At 42.3% G+C, this 19,192-nt stretch overlaps 1 protein-coding gene across 2 annotated transcripts in view; it reads right to left on the bottom strand.

Moving 5' to 3' along the window:
• Window positions 1-19,192, bottom strand: part of FAM53B (family with sequence similarity 53 member B) — a 135,354-nt gene that overhangs the window by 66,066 nt on the left and 50,096 nt on the right. For both annotated transcript variants that reach the window (XM_034775235.1, XM_034775234.1), the window contains exon 4: window positions 10,760-11,538. In XM_034775235.1, the coding sequence (XP_034631126.1) occupies window positions 10,760-11,538 (779 nt within the window). The remainder of the gene's footprint in view (window positions 1-10,759; window positions 11,539-19,192) is intronic.

Genomic DNA, 19,192 nt, shown 5'->3' with positions numbered 1-19,192 from the left:
GGAGGCATGGGGGCTGCCCAAAGCCGGTAGCGCTCGGGCAGCCCGGCTCTTAAACAGAGCCGAAGAGTCAGGGGAGGAGCAGAGCTGCCATTTTCCCGGACATGTTCAGCTTTTTGGCAATTCCCCCCGGATGGGGGTTTGAGTGCCGAAAAGCCGGACATGTCCGGGAAAAAGAGGATGTATGGTAACCCTACACAATTCAGACTTGGAATGCCTTGAGAGTTGGATATGGAGGATTTGGGTTGGGCTCAGAGATCTATCTGAAGTAGCCTTTAAAAATATGACTGACTGTTAGGTCCACCATTTTGTCCCCATGAGCTCATGTTCTTCGGGACCAACAGTGAAACTACAGACAGTAAAGCTCCTTTCCTCATCCTGTTTCACAATGCTGTCATCAGAAGTAGTGTCATTTTTATTAGAGCTGAGAGGCTCGGTCCTTTCTGATGATGCCATCAGTTCCACGGTCTACCAGGGCCAGTGCAAGGAAGTTTCGCATCCGAGGCGAAACTTCCACCTTGCGTCCCCCCCTCAGCCCTGCAGCAGCTCCCCCCCTGTCCCCCGCGGCAGCTCCTCTCCCCTCGGGGAGCCGTGCGGCAGCTCCCCACCCCAGCTCACCTCTGCTCCGCCTCCTCCCCAAGCACGCCGCCCCCGCTCTAATTCTCCTCCCCTCCCAGGCTTGCAGCGCCAAACAGCTGATTGGCGCCGCAAGCCTGGGAGGCGGGAGAAGTGGAGCAGCCGCTGCACTGGGAGAGGAAGTCTGAGCCGCACGTGTCAGCGCACCACAGGCAGCCCAGCCCAGCCCAGGAACGCTGTAAATAAAATTGGGGGCACTGCTTTTTGGCGCCCCCAAATCTTGGCGCCCTAGGCAACCGCCTCGTTTGCCTTAATGGCTGTGGCCTACACTTCATTGCCAAGTGCAGTACTGTAACAAACCGAGCTCTTGTGCTACTGCGCCTTTAGTGTCCCGGACTGTATAATGTCAGGGGTTAGAGCAATGCTGCAAAACAGAAAGTGAGGAAGGAAAACTCTGTCAATGCTTGCTGCTGCAGCTGCAAGAACAAAAAGGCACTTACTGCTCCTCTGTAGGAAGTAAAGAGTTAAACTTGCTGGAGGTTTATAATATCTAAACTAGCATGGATCCAGGGTTCCTCCCACATACATTTTTAATCTGAAAGCATTTCAGTGCTAGAAAAGCATTGCGGCTTTTCTTTCTTTATCTCCGTATTGGTGAGCAAGGGAGGGCATCCCTGCAGGAGTCATGCATGTTCCACATCTTCCTCCATGCACCCTCAAACCTCTACACCTGTCATAACTATAAAGGGAAGGGTAACAGCTGTCCTGTGTACAGTACTATAAAATCCCTCCTGGCCAGAGACTCCAAAATCCTTTTCCCTGTAAAGGGTTAAGAAGCTCAGGTAACCTGGCTGGCATCTGACCTAAAGGACCAATAAGGGGACAAGATACTTTCAAATCTTGGGGGGGGAAGGCTTTTGTTTGTGTTCTTTGTTTTGGGACGGTGTTCGTTCTCGGGGACTGAGAGGGACCAGACATCAATCCAGGTTCTCCACATCTTTCTAAACAAGTCTCTCCTATTTCAAACTTGTAAGTAAATAGCCAGGCAAGGCGTGTTAGTTTTCCTTTGTTTTCTCAACTTGTAAATGTACCTTTTACTAGAGTGTTTATCTTTGTTTGCTGTACTTTGAACCTGAGACTAGAGGGGAGTCCTCTGAGCTCTTTAAGTTTGATTACCCTGTAAGGTTAATTTCCATACTGATTTTACAGAGATGATTTTTACCTTTTTCTTTAATTAAAAACCTTCTTTTTAAGAACCTGATTGATTTTTTCCTTGTTTTAGATCCAAAGGGGTTTTGGATCTTGATTCACCAGGAGTTGGTGGGAGGAAGGAGGGGAATGGTTAATTTCNCCTATTTCCTAGAACTGAAAGGGACCTTAAAAGGTCATGGAGTACAGCCCCCTGCCTTCACTAGCAGGACCAATTACTGATTTTGCCCCAGACCCCTAAGTGTCCCTGTCATAACTATAAAGGGAAGGGTAATAGCTGTCCTGTGTACAGTACTATAAATCCCTCCTGGCCAGAGACTCCAAAATCCTTTTCCCTGTAAAGGGTTAAGAAGCTCAGGTAACCTGGCTGGCATCTGACCTAAAGGACCAATAAGGGGACAAGATACTTTCAAATCTTGCGGGGGGGGGGCTTTTGTTTGTGTTCTTTGTTTGGGAGTGTGTTCGTTCTCGGGACTGAGAGGGACCAGACATCAATCCAGGTTCTCCACATCTTTCTAAACAAGTCTCTCCTATTTCAAACTTGTAAGTAAATAGCCAGGCAAGGCGTGTTAGTTTTCCTTTGTTTTCTCAACTTGTAAATGTACCTTTTACTAGAGTGTTTATCTTTGTTTGCTGTACTTTGAACCTGAGACTAGAGGGGAGTCCACTGAGCTCTTTAAGTCTGTAAGGTTAATTTCCATACTAATTTTACAGAGATGATTTTTACCTTTTTCTTTAATTAAAAACCTTCTTTTTAAGAACCTAATTGATTTTTCCTTGTTTAAGATCCAAGGGGTTTGGATCTTGATTCACCAGGAGTTGGTGGGAGGAAGGAGGGGAATGGTTAATTTCTCCTTGTTTTAGATCCAAGGGGGTTTGGATCTTAATTCACCAGGAGTTGGTGGGAGGAAGGAGGGGAATGGTTAATTTCTCCTTGTTTTAGATCCAAGGGGGTTGGATCTGTATTCACCAGGAGTTGGTGGGAGGAAGGAGGGGGAATGGTTAATTTCTCCTTGTTTTAAAATCCAAGGGGTTTGGATCTGTATTCACCAGGGAATTGGTGAAGGTTTTTCAAGGCTTCCCAGAAAAGGAAATTAGCCTTGAAATGGTGGCAGCAGAACCAGAGCTAAGCTGGTAGTTAAGCTTAGAAGTTTTCATGCAGGCCCCTACATTTGTACCCTAAAGTTCAAAGTGGGGATTCAGCCTTGACAACACCCATTTGGCATGTTCCATCACTCTGAACAGGTCAGACTGGATGGAAGCAGTGGTGGCTCTAGGTTAACATTTTAGGTGGGGCACTCTAAGTTGCCGTATCTATCCCATGCATGCATTAAGTGAAGATGGTTTGCAAGTATCTCTGAGTGCTCTCTTGTGGCTGCTGGACTGTCCTTCAAAATCCTCCTGCAACTCCTTTGGAGCCCCCTGAATAAAATGTGCACTTTACCAGTGGTTCTCAACCAGGGGTACACATACCCCTGGGGGTACACAGAGGTCTTCTGGGGGTACATCAACTCATCTAGATATTTGCCTACTTTTACAACAGGCTACATAAAAAGCACTAGCGAAGTCAGTACTGTACAAACTAAAATTTCATACAGACAACGATTTGTTTATACTGTTTTATAAACTATACACTGAAATGTAAGTACAATATTTATATTCCAATTGATTTATTTTATAATTACATGGTAAAAATGAGAAAATAAGCAATTTTTCAGTAATAGTGTACTGTGACACTTTTGTATTTTTATGTCTGATTTTGTAAGAAAGTAGTTTTTAAATAAGGTGAAACTTGGGGGTACGCAAGACAAATCAGACTCCTGCAAGGGGTACAGTAGTCTGGAAAGGTTGAGAATCACTGCACTATACAGACTGGGGCATTGGAGTTGCTGCCTCACATGCATCTTTCATCTGGAAGAGCAATTCAGTTAGTGCAATAGCTGTGAATGGCACAAAGAATTGCAATAAAAGTGATTTTATGCTGATTTATCTTCTAATTTTTCTCAATGGGGAAGCTATGATGATCCATCCATTCCCATCAGCACAAGAGACGCATTTGTAACCCATTTTGCACTGTGTGTTATGCTTCGGCTGATTGACAGAATAGCAGCCTACTACCGCTTCCACCAAAGAGACCTACAGTGAAATCTTGGACCCGCTGAAGTTAATGGAAGTTTTGCTTAGCACAAACGGTAAAGGTTTGTGCTGCAGTAGTGACAGTCTATGGTCAAACCCTGTTGCCAGTCTGTGATGGGAATATTACACATTATTTACAGGCTCCAGTAGGGGAAGTAGAAGTCCCTCCTACAGAGGAAAGGGGAGAGACAGCCACCAGAGGTTGGAGAAACTGGGAGATTTGGCAGCCAAGGTCCTTCTTGTTTGTATTTTGTGCTTTGCTAAAACTGAAATAAACCTGAAGAACTGGGTTAAAGGATGCAGTATATAATCCTAGCTTCAGGTTCAAAAAAATGTAGTAGTTTAAATCCTCAGAGAAACAACAGAGCCAAGTTGGAAGACTTCAGCCATGCCTGCAGAGCCTCCGGCAGCTGAGAGAAACCTCTATAGAGTAACAGGAGCTGACTGGAAGGTTTTGAGATAAATGATCTGTATTAACTGCTGCCTTTTCTAAATACCTATTAGGCACTGATTTAAAAACTAAGAAGCATTTGTATTACAGGATGTCGGCTGATGGGGTGGGTCAACTGGAAGAAAAGCCACAAAAACAGTCTTTCAGGGTCTGTGTTCCTCCTCCCAGCTCTTATTCCCAAAAGCTTTCAGAGTGAAGTATTTACAACTAAATAAACTGGCCTTGTATCACCAGCAATCAAATAGGAAAGCAACAGTTTGGCCTACAACCTCAGCCCAGTAGTGACTGCGTATGGAGTCCCCCTTTCTCCACCACATCCCTCCTCTGACTCTCAAATAGCGATCTATCGACTTCAACAGCCCTCATCACTGGTCACATCTGAGCACCTCTCAAATGCTAACGGACTTCTCCTCACAACACCCTGTGAGGTAGGAAAGTTTTATACTTGTTTTACGGAGGAGTGAGTCAGAAAATAATTCAGTAACTCGCCCACAATCACACAGGAAGTTTGCAACAAAGCTGGGAATGGAAGCCAGCTCTCCTGCTCCTCTGCCCAGCATCTAAACCACAAGACCATCCTCCCTTCCTTCCAGTATGAAGTTCCCTACATTCTCTCCGAGAACCTGGGCCTGCGCTCTGCAGCCTTTCCTTGAGCACTTGTGTATGAGCTGAGCCAAGAGAAGGATGCCCATTGGCTTCATTGGGCCAGGCACTAAGTCTCCTCTCTCCAAAGCAATTTCCCAAATGTCTTTGGTCTCCAGACTGCTTCAGCAGTAAGGGTGGACTAGAGCTACATTTTAACACTTGCATAGGAAGCAGGATTTCTTTCTTTACCCTGTATAAGGAAGACACAATATAATCTGCCATACTACTTTTCCCTTTTTCAGTGGCTGTTGCCTCTTAGGAATCTTCAGTTGCAAATGGCCAACAATTAAAGAGAAGAAAATTGCAAGGAGCCTTAGAAAAAAATTGCTTCATTGGCATTTTCAAAGATAAACTCATTAATTTTTTTTAACGTGAGATCGAAGCTGCAGAGCTCACAGTCACCATGACCTTAGGAAGATTACTTGTGCAATAACAGCGCCGACAGCTTACGGCAGAGTAATTCATAAAGCCACAGCAAACGGCACAGCACACACAGAGACCTACAGCTCAATGATTCTCTTACTTTTCCTAGCAGCCTAACACATTTTAATACAAAATGATGAGCCAAGACAGATGACTTATTCTCTACTTTCCTGTTTTTACAGCACGCCCCTGTTTAGCACACACAGGCCCCATCAACAATTACTAACATAGTATTAAAGCGTAGCCAAGCAGCTGTTCCAGGGCTCACTGTGTAGGCTGGAGCAATCAGTTACACTTTCAATTTCTACTCTCTCTCGTCCTGATATTTAGAAAGAATTCAACTTACTTTCCATATGTACAGACTCAAGCAAACAAAAAGAGCCCAGGCCATTACACTGAGAAAACTGCAGTGAGAATATCAATTAAAAAGAAGCATTGACTAAGATATTTGATTCTTATATCTGTTTCCCTCTGTAGTTTTCAAACTGCCAAATATGGCACTGACTGATCCTGGGTTCTACTGTAATGTCCAATGGGCTGAAACTGCAAACTAGTGATAGCTCCTGGTGGTCAGGGTCTGCCCGATTCTGACCTCTTCTCTTCCTGCAACCCCCTTCCGTCCCTGCCCCTTCCCCAGGATTTGTACAGATCATTTTCCCCATTTCCCACAGTGTCCAAAATCCTGCTGAAGATGGAGGAAAGTTTAGAGGCCTTTGTGCAGACTCTCAGAATAACTTAAGGACTAAAAATACTAACATTTCTTTTATTCATTCTATTCATTCAACAGCTGTTCTTGCAACAAATGCAGTTGTAACAGGGAGGGATATGGAATGGTTTGGCATCCAGGGGCACTGTCTCTCCATTTGGGTCTGATTCTGAAAAGTCTCAAGCACCTCCTACCGCAAACTAAGTACCCTCCACCCCCCCTTTTGAGGTTGCTGATGGGGCATTTGGGGTATGCCCAACTTTGCGTACACAAGTCATTGGATAAAACAAGCAAAATGTCATCAGGTAGCTTTGCAAGCCCAGCCCATGTATGCATACAGCACTGAGGTTTGTGTGCATATCCATTTTATCATCTGTGATGAGTGCCGTAGAAGAACCTATCTAGCACGGAACAGGCCAAGGGTTAGATGCTGTGCAAATGCGGCATGGCAAGTTACCCAGACACAAAACAAGCCAGGATGCAAAAACCGGCCTAAAGCATGGCTCCTTGTAAGCAGATTTTTTCTTATGTGATATACTCTGCATCTCTTTAACGCTTTTTATCCCAAGAATCTCACTGCGCTTCCCAAATATTGCTGAATTTGGTCGCACAATCTCCCTTTATGGAAATATGGGCCAAGAAAGGTGAAGTTGTTTCCCTGTGGTCACACACAGACTTCCAGAACTGGAAAAGAGAGCGCATCTCTCCTGACTCAGTCCAGCGCCTTATCCGCAGAAGCATCCTTCCTCCTCCTTTCTCCTGTATCTCCTGTCAGTGGGCATCACTGCATTATCGTCACAATTTCAAAAGCCGAAACACAGTCCTGTGTGACCTTTTTTTCAATGAACATGTTACTAATGGAGCCAAAGAAACATACAGTCACCATCGTGGTGGCAAGAAGAAAAATACTGATCATGCTTTTGGAGCTGCAAAAATAAATGATTGGTTTAAGCCCTGCCCTACTGTAGCGCATATTGTGTCATTTTTCAGGGTCCTGCAACTAAACACAGAAAGCAATAGGTCAAAGCCGTTTCATAGGGTATTTTTATAGCGAAGAGCTGTTTGTGAACTCTAAATGAAACCACTTTGTATGTGAATCAGAGGAATGTGACCGATTCCTTGCACTGCTTTAAAACAACTTCTGCTGTGAAACAGCGTGGTTATAATTACAATTACATAGAGGCTACATTTCTTGAATGGGTCCTTGTATCATTCCAAAATGTTGGGCTTTTCATTACTTTGATAATTATTTGGGATGAATTTACTTAGTTCACTCCATCCCAGATGGTAAGATCACACAAGAAACCAAACTAGGTGAGGGCGAGGGGGTCATGCGGTCATAAAGATGCAGTTACCCATTCCTGCAGAGGATTTCTATTGTACAGTATTGTCCTGCATAGCAGGAACCTGCAAACTCCTGCAAGCTGCAGGAACACTGCACTTTTCAGTATTAGTTATTGTCAGATAGACTGTACGTACCGCTTGAGCTTGGGTCCATCGTGGGAACCAAAGTCAGAAGAGAGAAATCTTTAGTGTGTGAAAACTGTGCTCAGAATACTATAGCCACACAGCCAGGGGTGTAGCATTACAGTTCATTGCTTTTCTTTTTTTGCTATTATTTTGTTCTTCAGACCTGAAATCCAAAATGTTTTGGGCACACAAAATACCTTCAGCTTCACATAGGTTTAAATACCGAGAGAGCAGCTAGGGGCATAATCATGACACAGACAGGAGGGAACTCAGCTGAGAGTGGATACTGAATATTATGGTTGGTTTGTTTCACTGGGCACAGGTACATTTTACAAAAAGGGACTTTAATTTTTTTAATAGTCTCCTTCCCTTGCAGTTCATGACTTAACTTTTGTTTGCATTCTTTTAAAATGAATATCACACATTACCCATTCACGGACCCTGGACTCTTGGGCCCCTGAAGATCTGAAAGGTCTTTGTCACTGGAGGCAGATTTAAACCTCTCCATCAACCCAAACCAGTGTGTCATTTACCGTCACTCAGAAATAGAGGCAGCTGGGGCTGAAGTTGAACTTAAACAAGAAGCTGCTGCAAAAGGAATGGGAATTTAGTCTTCTATTTGGCACAAAGGGACTAAGTAAAAGATAACTGAAAAATGGATTCTTCCCAATGTGGGATCCATTTTCCGGGCTGTGGTTACTCAGCTGGTTTGGAGAATGTGCTCCCAAGTCCTATGGCTCCCCACCCCTAATCGTCTGCACATTATTCCTTTGCCTTCGAGGCCTCTTGTTTGGCATGGTACCTTGTCTGTGCCAGCTCGCAGGGCCCTCTCTGAACCCTAACAACAGTGTTCTGCAAACAGCCCAGGGTTCTCTGCATAGTAACGTAAAGGGCTTCCTCCCTCGTGGCCTCTGCAGCACCCTTTAGCACCACCACCTGAGAGCAGGGGTGTGCACAAGGGGGGACAAGCAGGGGCACACACACCCCCAATAATCATCAGGGGCACAGAACTTCTCCGGCCCCAGGGTGACAGAGGCAGGGAAGAGCGAGCTCCTGCAAGGGCAAGGGCTGTGGGGAGGGTAGAGAGAGTTCCTGCCAGGGCCGGGCAGGGCAGGAGGGGTGTGAGCTCCTGGGTGCCCCTCCTAAAGGGGTCAAATTTAAATTCCTGAACATGCCCCTGCCTGAGAGTGAGAGGTTGGGTTCAAGGACCATGCTTGGAAGGCAGCTGACTGCGTGGCCACAAGGTAGCATGGCTGGCCACTGTTTTGCTTTTTCTAAAAAAAAGAGAGAGAGAGAGAGAGAGAGAGACTGTAGTGCCAGGGAAAAGCTTCTTCAATTGCACAGCGATCGTGCCGTCTTCTCCACTCCTTTACAAATTTGCCTCAACCTTTATTTAGAACCAGACTGTGCAACCCTTCCCCATGGCGGTGAGCACGCACTCATGTGAGTACTGCTGTTGAAGCCAGTGACATTACTACTTGCCTCACCAATGCAAAGGTTGCACAAGCCAGCCCGGTATCTTTCAGGCAATATAAATCCCCAGAATTATTCCAAATCACACAGCATCCACTTCTCCCTGAAGGGATTATAAATCCCCTGCTGTCCACTTTTAGGTATGTTTAATGTACCTAGAGACTTGTTGATGAACACAGAGCCATCAGCAGAAGTGTTTTAATTCACAGCTGCCCCTTTGACCTCTTCCTACAACCTCCACCACCACTTTCCTGGAGACCAGTCTGGAGCATATGAAGTATCCTATATATGTGGGCACAAATATAAGGAACTACTGTATGTATTTTTAAAATGTTTCTGCCAATGCCAGGAAATGACAAGGACTTCAGTGATGCTAGTTGTGTTATTTCAACTTGTGGCTAATAAAATATAACAACATGTGTAAGCTGCTTTTACTACCTATCCAGCTTATTAGCTAATAAAATAAGCTAAGCGTGTTAAATGTAACTGACGCAGTTTATCAAATGGAGATCACAGTGCATCACCCAAGAACACTGTTTCTGTCCCTTTTTATCATTTAAGCTTCTTTGGAAGAGGACAGACTAGTCACTTCCTCAAACACAAATGAACTCATTCAAGCAACCATTGAACCATATAAGCATAAAATGTCATAAAAGATCACATTATTCTAAAAGAAAAAAAATGTATTTATAACATCAGAAGTCATTACTCTTGCAAAAAGAGCCATGGGATCTTTAGACCCAAATTTATCTCTGTACCACACAAAGCTGGTGTTATCACAGAGTTTATTATTGTAAATGATTGGCATTAGAAACGCTGAATCATAAAACTGTGGTTATGGAAAACTTTATACATGCAAAATGAAATTGCTGCTAGTGCTGTTCTTTGATATAGCCTTTCATTTTGACTCTTTTTCACACATTTTTAAAGGCCAATATCACGTAATTGGGTCTTGAAGGTTGAGGGCTATGGAGCAAAATCCTCTCAGATATGCACTTCAAATCTCTTATCTGCACTGTAGATTCGCACTGCATATTGAGGAAAAAAATTTTGCCCTATGTTTGCACCTGAATATTAAACTTGATAACATCTCCAGAGTGGAAAATTACAGGAGTCAAGACTGCTTGAAGTTCCCGCTAATAGCCCGTATAGTCCCTACCAGTGAAAATTCAACTAGTAATAAAGTTAGTGCTGAATACCCTGGACGTTGCCTTCACTTCCTCCTGCATGCTCTCAAAGCTCCTCTTCTCTAAACATTTCCTATACAAATTCTACTTTAAAAATTATTTCTGATAGAAATACATACTATGAGGAAATATTGGTGTGGTGTGCTACAGGCCTCAGCATGCAGGAAAACAAAGAAGGAAGGTTTTAAAAGAATAATCCTACAAATCCAGCTGAACAGGAATAAGTTTTCTTCTCTAACAAAAGGAACAAACTTATCCATAACAATCACATCTATTTAATGCAGATTAATACAGCGGAGTCAGAAGAAAATGGATTTTAACCCAAATGGAAACAATTAAAATTCAGGCTTCTGTTGACTGAAAAATAACCCCATGTTGGTGCTGCCTGTTTAGTGTTGTGTTCTGTCCACACATAAATGTTCAATTATGTTCTGAAAATGTCTGTGCGACCCATGTTTGCCTATTAGGAACGTAAGTATGTCTTACCTGGGTCATCTTGGCAAGGTCCAATGAAGGTCTTTGTTCCTGAACCTCCTCAGGCCGTCGTCGTTTAACTCCAACCTTCTTATCATTAAGGACACATGGCTGCGATCGGCTTCGCGACAGCCCGTTGGAGCGTCTCATCAGCTCTGGTGTTGAGGCAGGTGTGCTGTTTGCTGAGGGTGCACAATATTCTGAAGAGGAAAACTGATCATGTGAACAGGAAAGGGACCTCTGCATGTCCACCCGGTTACCATCTACAGAATTGTGATCATAACCCCAGATGTCACCTGCCTGCCCACAGGTGGTTGACTTCCTCAGCCCTTGGCATGGCTGACATCCAAATTTGTTGCTAAATCCAGACTGGTCATATGATGAGGAAAGCATGTTTGATCTTGAAGGAAGGCTGAAACTTGAACTCCGCTGCATGGTGGTGATGCCATTGGAGTAGCGCTGGACACTTCCCCCACTATAACACCGTCTCTTTTCTACAGGAGTCCAGACCTTTGACCCTAAAGGCCTCCATGATGTCCTGCAGCTAGACATTTCATCAGAAAAAGAAAGTGACCTACACTGGCGTTTGCTGGGAGGTGCTGATGGGTTGCCATTATGGTCACTAAGACTGAGGTCTTTGATCAAGTTGGTCACTGAACAAGTGTTAGCTGCCTCTCTGTGCCATATTGAGCCATCTTCACTTTTATCAGGCAGACAGTCCCAGATGATGGTACTAGGTTGCTCAATTTGAAGTGGATACTTCCTGCTGAGATCTCTCCATCTGTCATTTTCTAGTTTAAAAATGATAAAAAAATTATATATTAATATTACATCGATATATCTATACACACACATATTAGCATGAATTAATTATATGGTTCATTTTCTATGTCCGTTTACTAAAAATAACACATGGGACATTTTCCAATATAAATTAACCCATGGAATATGGTTTCCCAGAGTGCTTGCCAAGTGATTGCTTTCAGATGGATGGACGGAGAGCTAGATAGATAATGGCAGCAGCAGCAGCAGCAAAAAACTTAATATAGAACTAAGACTGCTATAAGAAGAGACTATACAGAATGAACTAGCTAAGAGGAACTTAGCTTTACAAAAGCATACAATAATCACTTTATCTCCATGACAAAATATGCCTTAGAATCATGCGTTTAGTTCTAGACTCTGTAAGCAACAATTACCTGAGAGGTTTACAAGGTTACAAGAGCCTAAAGGAAACTTAAAATCAGAATTAAATGTCAAGGGTCAGGTTCTTAGCTGGCGTAAATTGGTGTAGCTCCACTGAAGTCAATGAAGCTACACCAGCTGAGGACCTGGCTCCAAGGTTTTCTTTGGAGTTGTCCTTCAGATAACAATCCTAATGAAGTAAGTGCATGTGAGCTCCAGTGAAGTCTAGTGGATAGCTCTCACTCCTCTTCTATTTAAAAAAAGAATGGCCTTAGAGCAGGGTAACATAGGAGGAACAACACATCATGTGACCTTATCAATGTGGGGAGGTAGCTGTTGTAATGGAATTTCAAAATTTGCAAACATGGATGCCTAACATCAGACACCTCTATCCACAATCAAGTCCCTAAGTAAATGACCTTATTTTCATATGGTAGCTGCTGAATAGCCACAGTTCTCACTGAAGTGAACCCATATTTGGAAATGTTGGCCCTTCCTTTGAGAGTAGCATGCAACGTTGAGTATCTTCCGAATTCAAAGTAGCCTTTCAGTCTATGTTCATATGAGAATAATGATGTAAATAGGCTGGGGTTTTCAAATTAGCCAAAGGGAGTTAGGCACTCAAGTCCTATTGCATTTCAGTGGGAGATGGGTGCTTAACATCTTTTAGGTTCCCCCTGGAATTCTCAGTCATAAAGAGTGCAATAAATTGTTCACACTTTGTGATAAACCTGACAATATGTAACAATTAAATACTTCTTCATTTAAAGGGACACGTCAATGTGTGTTTAGTTTTTATTGTCCCCTCCCCCCCTTTTTCATTCAACAAATCCACAAGGAAATTTCTTTCCCTGTCAATTTTGTCCATCTCACTTAGAATTTTTAATGCATTTCTAATATAGCAGAACAAAAGCCAACATGACCTCCTGTTGAGTATTTCTCCATGTGTATATATCAGCTCCATCAGCTAGCATGTGCCTGGCGAATGGCTCTGCGAATAGCATTTGTTGTGTCTTAACCATGCAACAGCTCACAATTATGTTTGAAAATATTTACAGATATGGTTACGGTTAGAACACTGATTGCAGCTACATGAAAGAAGGTTGCAAATCATGTTACAACTATGTTCAGATGTATTGCTGTTGACCACTTAGGAGCACGGGGCAAATCCTGTTGATCATATTTCATGCAGATAGTCCTACTGAAGTCAATGACATTACACAAGTGAGAAATATTTGACCCATACTCTACAATATGGTTAAGGCTAATGAAGTTCTTTAAAAACATCCTTGTTCACACTCAACAGGAAAACCGTGTTAGAACTATGCCATCAACAGCCGTGATGGAAAAAAGTAATCACCTAACCAAGCGTGACTGGCAACTGTTTTTGTAGACTGCTGTTGCAAACAGAGGCAAAATATATCAGTTAACTGTTGCTGCAGAGTTTTCATGTGTTCACATTAAAATAGTGTGATTTTTTTTTTTTACATAAGCCATTGAATGCTGATTTTAAAAGAACTAGATAGTCAATCTACAGGTCTAGGCACTACCATAATATAAATAATAAATAAAGAATAGTATGTTATTCTCCAAGGTATAATGATCATTTCAGTCAGAGAGGTCAAATTTGGCACTTAACTAGGTTGACATCCTTTCATTTCTCACTGCATTGGGCAAGTTTTATTATTTCTAATTCTAAGAGAATGCCACTTAGTAACTGCAGAGCCAAATGTTGTTTGTGACCATAGCTATTAATTCAGTTCTATTTTAACCATTGCTGTCTTTCTCATTTTAATAAACACAATGAAGAGTGAGAAATATACACTAAACAATTACATCTATATTTAGATCTTTATTACCCCCACCGCCCTTATTAATGCAGCCAACAGAGAGATTTCTCAGGTCAGTTCACCAGACAAAAGAAACAGAAATAGAAGCTAATTTTTGATGGCAAGCTGCCATGACCTTCAGGTGCTAGACGTCATATTTCACAAAAGGACTTGGTGAGCTATAAGAAGAGGATACAGGATACCTTCCTCTTTCGACATCACTTTTGCACAAACGGCTATAAATCTTTTAAAACTACAAAGAAAATCCAAGGCACAGTATCATCTTGAGCAACAAGATTTTTTTTCCTTTGCATTTTAGAACAAACCTTGCAAAACGTACTTTTCACCAGTGGAAAGTGTGAATTCTCTTTGCATATGAAGTGTGCTACCAAGGAGTCTATAGCAATGCTCCTACTGTGCAATGTCCTTTACTGTATGGTGGCCAATATAAATGATTCAATATATGTTCAGTCAGCCATATTTAGCAGGGTTCTCTCTGTGCTGAAGAATTACAGCATGAAGACTGTCATATGTTTTAGCCTGCTTGCAGTCCATCAGTATCGGATTATTATTTTTAAATATCACATGATAACCCAGGAAATTATTTTCACGGCAAATAAATGTTAACCTTGAAACTGACTGGGTGTTAAACTGGAAAAAAAAAAGGATATTGCAGAGGTTTTCTTTTTAAATGACTCAATAAAGCCCTCTAAGGAAAAAGGGTTTTGCTGTTTTTTTAAGAACAGGATTATCGTCTTCTAAACCCTGATATTAATTGTAGGGGAGCCCTTTATACTGCTGTAGTTAAGGATGTGTTAATTTTTTAAAGTTATATACCTCAATTTGGCTTACCCAGCTGCTGAAATTTGTTCCAGAACAAAATTTATCATGAGAGCACCTCAACCCAAAAGCAAACTGCTTTGTTCGGGAACATTTATTTGCCCATTTATAAATGGGAGAGAAGCTACAAAAAATAAAAAAAGAATCTCAGGTGCTTTTTTTCCTGCTGCAATTGAAAAGGTATCGTTGTTAGTTAGTTTGTTAAAAAGAAATACTGCTGGCCCTCAGGCCACTTACTTCTGGGTTTAACTTACAACCATAAAACTGAAAATGTCAAGTTGCTTATTGCGCATGTACAATACATTTTTTCCTAATTTTTTTTATCTTACAGGTCTGTATTTACAGCGCATACCAGATGTATTCTGTAGCACCTATTTGATCATGAAATAGCTTTCAAAGCTCCCAAAATACAGACCGTCATTGTCAAACAGATTATTGTAGCTTTTATTTCGACTGCAGTAGCACCTCGAGATCCCAGCTGAGATTAGAGCCCCATTGTGCTATGAGCTCTACAACACACATAATAAGGGACTGTCCCTGCCCTCCAGTGCTTACAATCTACATGGAAAAGACAAAGGGTGGGAGGGGAAACAGAGGCACACAGAGATTAAGTGAATTGCCCAAGGTCACAGGAAAAACTGGGAAAAGAACCCAGAAAGTAATTTTATAGAAGTTTTAAAAACCTGTGGTCAGAGAAATGCTCAGACCTCCCATAACCTTCCCCCCTTCTTTCTTTTTTAAACACTCCAATAAGAAAAGGAAATGACATAAAAATATTACAAGTAAGCACCTTCAAGTTGTAACATTCAACCACAAAAGTCAGAGAACTCTGACAATGAATAATTTCCCTTTACTCGTCTTTGTGTTTGAGTGTTGCAGAAGTCTGAAAACAATTGCTTACCACTCACACTGCAGTATCCTGGCACAAAAGAGAGAGGCAGGCATGAAGCAGCAGCAAGTTAAAAAGAAGTTCCAACCTTACAGGCTGTCCAGCCATACAGGGACACATAACACTGCTCTACAGCCAAAATGCTTCTGAAATAAATGTAGTCAAACTTTACTAATTCTGGGTCACTGAGAACGAAAATGATGCTTAAAATTGTTGATTGGCTCTAGTTTTCAAGATATGCTATTGTGTCAGTATATACGACCCTTGACTTGGGAATGGCGGAGGATAAGTGAGTGATAAAGGGAAGGGATCTCAATTTAAACCAGAAATGACTAAAATACATCTTTGACTGGATCTATGAATAAATCTATGACTGGGTTTGGACAGTACTTGCTTTTTAGGCAAAACAATGAATGATGCAATCTGAAGCTAGTATTGCATCATACATGATATGAATTGCATCATGTTATTCCTAGAAGTCATGGATGATGCAATCATAACAAAGCTTACATCACTCTGCTGAACACATTGCCCTATATCAGTTCTAGAAATCATACAGTGTCATGCTCTCTTATTTGTCAGTGCTTGATTTTGCAAAGGGACACATTTCTGTTTAGCCAAAGTGAGCAGAGATGCCTCAAACTTGTGTGAACAGTGCAGATAACTTCTGCTATGTTTGTGGTGAAGTGACTTTTGCATCACAAAAGCGCAGTATAACCACTATGGTTAAGAAAGCCTATCACCTTTATTTTGGCTGCAAAATGGGAGATCAGGACAAGAGGTGGGCCCCACACATATGCTGCAACACTTGTGCAACAAATCTTTGCCAGTGGTTGAACAGGAAAAGGAAATCTATGCCTTTTGCAGTGCCAATGATTTGGAGAGAGCCAACAGATCATACCAGCAATTGTTACTTCTGCATGGTGCCTCCAGTTGGGAAAGATATGTCAAAGAAGAAAAAGTGGACTGTGCATTATCCAAACATTCCATCAGCTATACGCCCAGTACCCCACGGAGAAGGACTGCTGGTTCCCGATGCAGCAGAATCATTCTCACTTGAGTCAGACGAGGAAGAGGAAGAGGATGAAACTTCTGGTCCTGAACCATCAATGTCACAGGACCCACATTTTCCCCCATCCTCCTCCTCTGAACCACACCTCATAACACAAGGTGAACTGAATGACCTTGTCAGGGATTTGGAACTACCCAAGAGTAAGACAGAGCTGTTGGGCTCCAGACTACAGCAGTGGAATCTCCTGGCAGGTGATGTTAGGGTTTCCATGTTCCGTGACCGTCAAAAGGATCTTGTCCCATTCTTCTTCATGGAAGGTCATCTTGTAGCCTGCAACAACATCGATGGTGTGATGGCAGCCCTAAACATCGTTCATGATCCAGATGAGTGGAGACTGTTCATTGATTCATTGAAGACGAGTCTTAAAACTGTTTTACTGCATAATGGCAATGTTTTGCCATCAATTCCAGTTGGTCATGCAGTCCATATGAAGGAAACCTATGACAACATGAAACAACTTTTGAGGTGCATAAACTATGACCGACATCAGTGGCAGCTTTGTGGTGATTTGAAGGTTGTTGCTCTCTTGCTTGGTCTGCAGACTGGATACACAAAATACTGCTATTTTCTCTGTGAATGGGATAGTCGTGCAAGAGATTCCCACTACATCAAGAAAGATTGGCCACTCCGACAGTCATTGGAGCCTGGGAGGAAAAGTGTTCAGCATCCACTACTTGTTGAATCAAGGAAGATTTTGTTACCACCCTTACACATCAAGCTGGGTCTCATGAAGAACTTTGTCAAGGCCATTGACAAAACACAAGCAGCTTTCAAGTACCTCCGTGGAAAATTTCCAAGGTTAAGTGAAACTAAGATAAAGGAAGGTGTTGGTCCTCAGATTCGTGAACTTCTTTGAGATGATGCATTTGACCATGCACTGTGTGGCAAGGAAAAGACGGCATGGAAAGCCTTCCAGTTAGTGGCAATAAATTTTCTCAGAAACAACAAGGCAGACAACTACAGGTTGTTGGTGGAAAACCTCCTCAAGGCACACAAAAGCCTTGGTTGCAACATGTCACTAAAGATACATTTTTTGCACTCTCATCTAGATTTTTTTCCCACCGAACTGCGGAGCAGTGAGTGACGAGCACGGCGAGCGATTTCACCAGGACATTGCAACAATGGAGAAACGCTATCAGGGCAAATGGAGCCCATCAATGCTTGCAGACTATTGCTGGACAGTGACAAAAGATGCTCCATTTAATGAATACAAGAGACAAGGCAAGAAGTGCCAAGTAGACCCTGAATAGGACTAAACTATGTACATAATAGTTTTTTGCCTTTTGTTTCCTAATAAATTTTATTTATATAACCCTTTTGCTGATTTTTAAAGTGTTACGTAAACGGGACAGGTGAAATATTATCATGTAAAGCAACCATAAACACATGAAAAGACCTAGGTTTACAATTTATGATAAAAACTCTACTATCTACACAATATACATAGACATAAAATGTAAAAACTTTGTAATTGTCATATTTGAATTCAGCACATCAAAATACATAATAAATAGCACATTTTCTCTCTGAAGCAGACGACCTCTCAAAAATTGTAGACCCATGTAACCAGCCTGATCCAGCTCTCCAAACCAAGTCTGCAATATTATTAAATTCCTAGCTCGCGTCTGAATAACCCTCTGACATGTGCTATCTCATTCAACCAGTCCAGCCTGATCCTGCATTCCTTGTGCACTCAAAACTCTCACTAAGGGCCTGATCCAAAGCCTACAATGGAGTCTCCATTGACTTCAGTGGACTCTGGATCAAGCCCTGAGAGGCTCAGCCTCGCCTCTCGCTGAAATTAATGGCAAAACTCTCAGGATATGTCTATACTTGGAGCTAGAGGTATGATTCCCAGCCCGAGGAGACATACACCAGCTAGCCACTAAAACCAGAATGAGGCTGTAGAGTATGAGCAGCAGGACGGACTAGCTGCCCTGACTACTTGCCTGTCGGAGGCCCTAGGTATGTATTCTGGAAAGCTAGGCTATCTTGCTGCGGGTGTGGCTGCATCTACATTCTATTTTTAGCATACTTGCTCAATGAGAGCTAGTATGAGTATGTCTCTTCAAGCTGGGAGTCACACCCCCAGCTTCCAGTGTAGACACACCCTCAGTGACTTCAGTGAGTATAGGCTCTAAGTTTGTTCTTGAGGAGAAGGCAACTTAAAGCTGTATCAGACATTGTTTGCGGGAGAGCTACAGAAAGAACTTTTGTGTGTAAGGCTAACAATAAAATAGTAGGGCTACTTTCATCCCTACTGTAACTTCATTGATTTCAGAGGAACTACACAAGGATGAATTTGGCCCAGTATCTTTTTTAAGGTAAGTTACATTTTAGAACCTGACCGCTTTGGCTTTGTTCCTTTAATCTTGAAAAGCCTGGTTTGTCTTCAAGCCTCATATTCTTTGTGCCTTTAATACAGGCACAAATTAACGTGGTTAACTATAGAGGATTCAAAGACCTTTGGGATCAAAGCAGAACAGTCACATGATGACCCAAACTTCAGGCACCTATTTGACCTTGATTCTTTTGTTCTGACACATGCTAATTCATGACCTAAACCTAAAGACCTAAAGGTGTGGTTTTCTGCAAAAAGCTAAGAACCGAAAACACATCAGACATGGGGG

This window comes from Trachemys scripta, chromosome 7, assembly GCF_013100865.1.
Source record: "Trachemys scripta elegans isolate TJP31775 chromosome 7, CAS_Tse_1.0, whole genome shotgun sequence".
NCBI classification, from domain to species: Eukaryota; Metazoa; Chordata; order Testudines; family Emydidae; genus Trachemys; species Trachemys scripta.
Note: the sequence above shows the minus strand (reverse complement) of the source record. Positions and strands in the feature narration are given on the sequence as shown.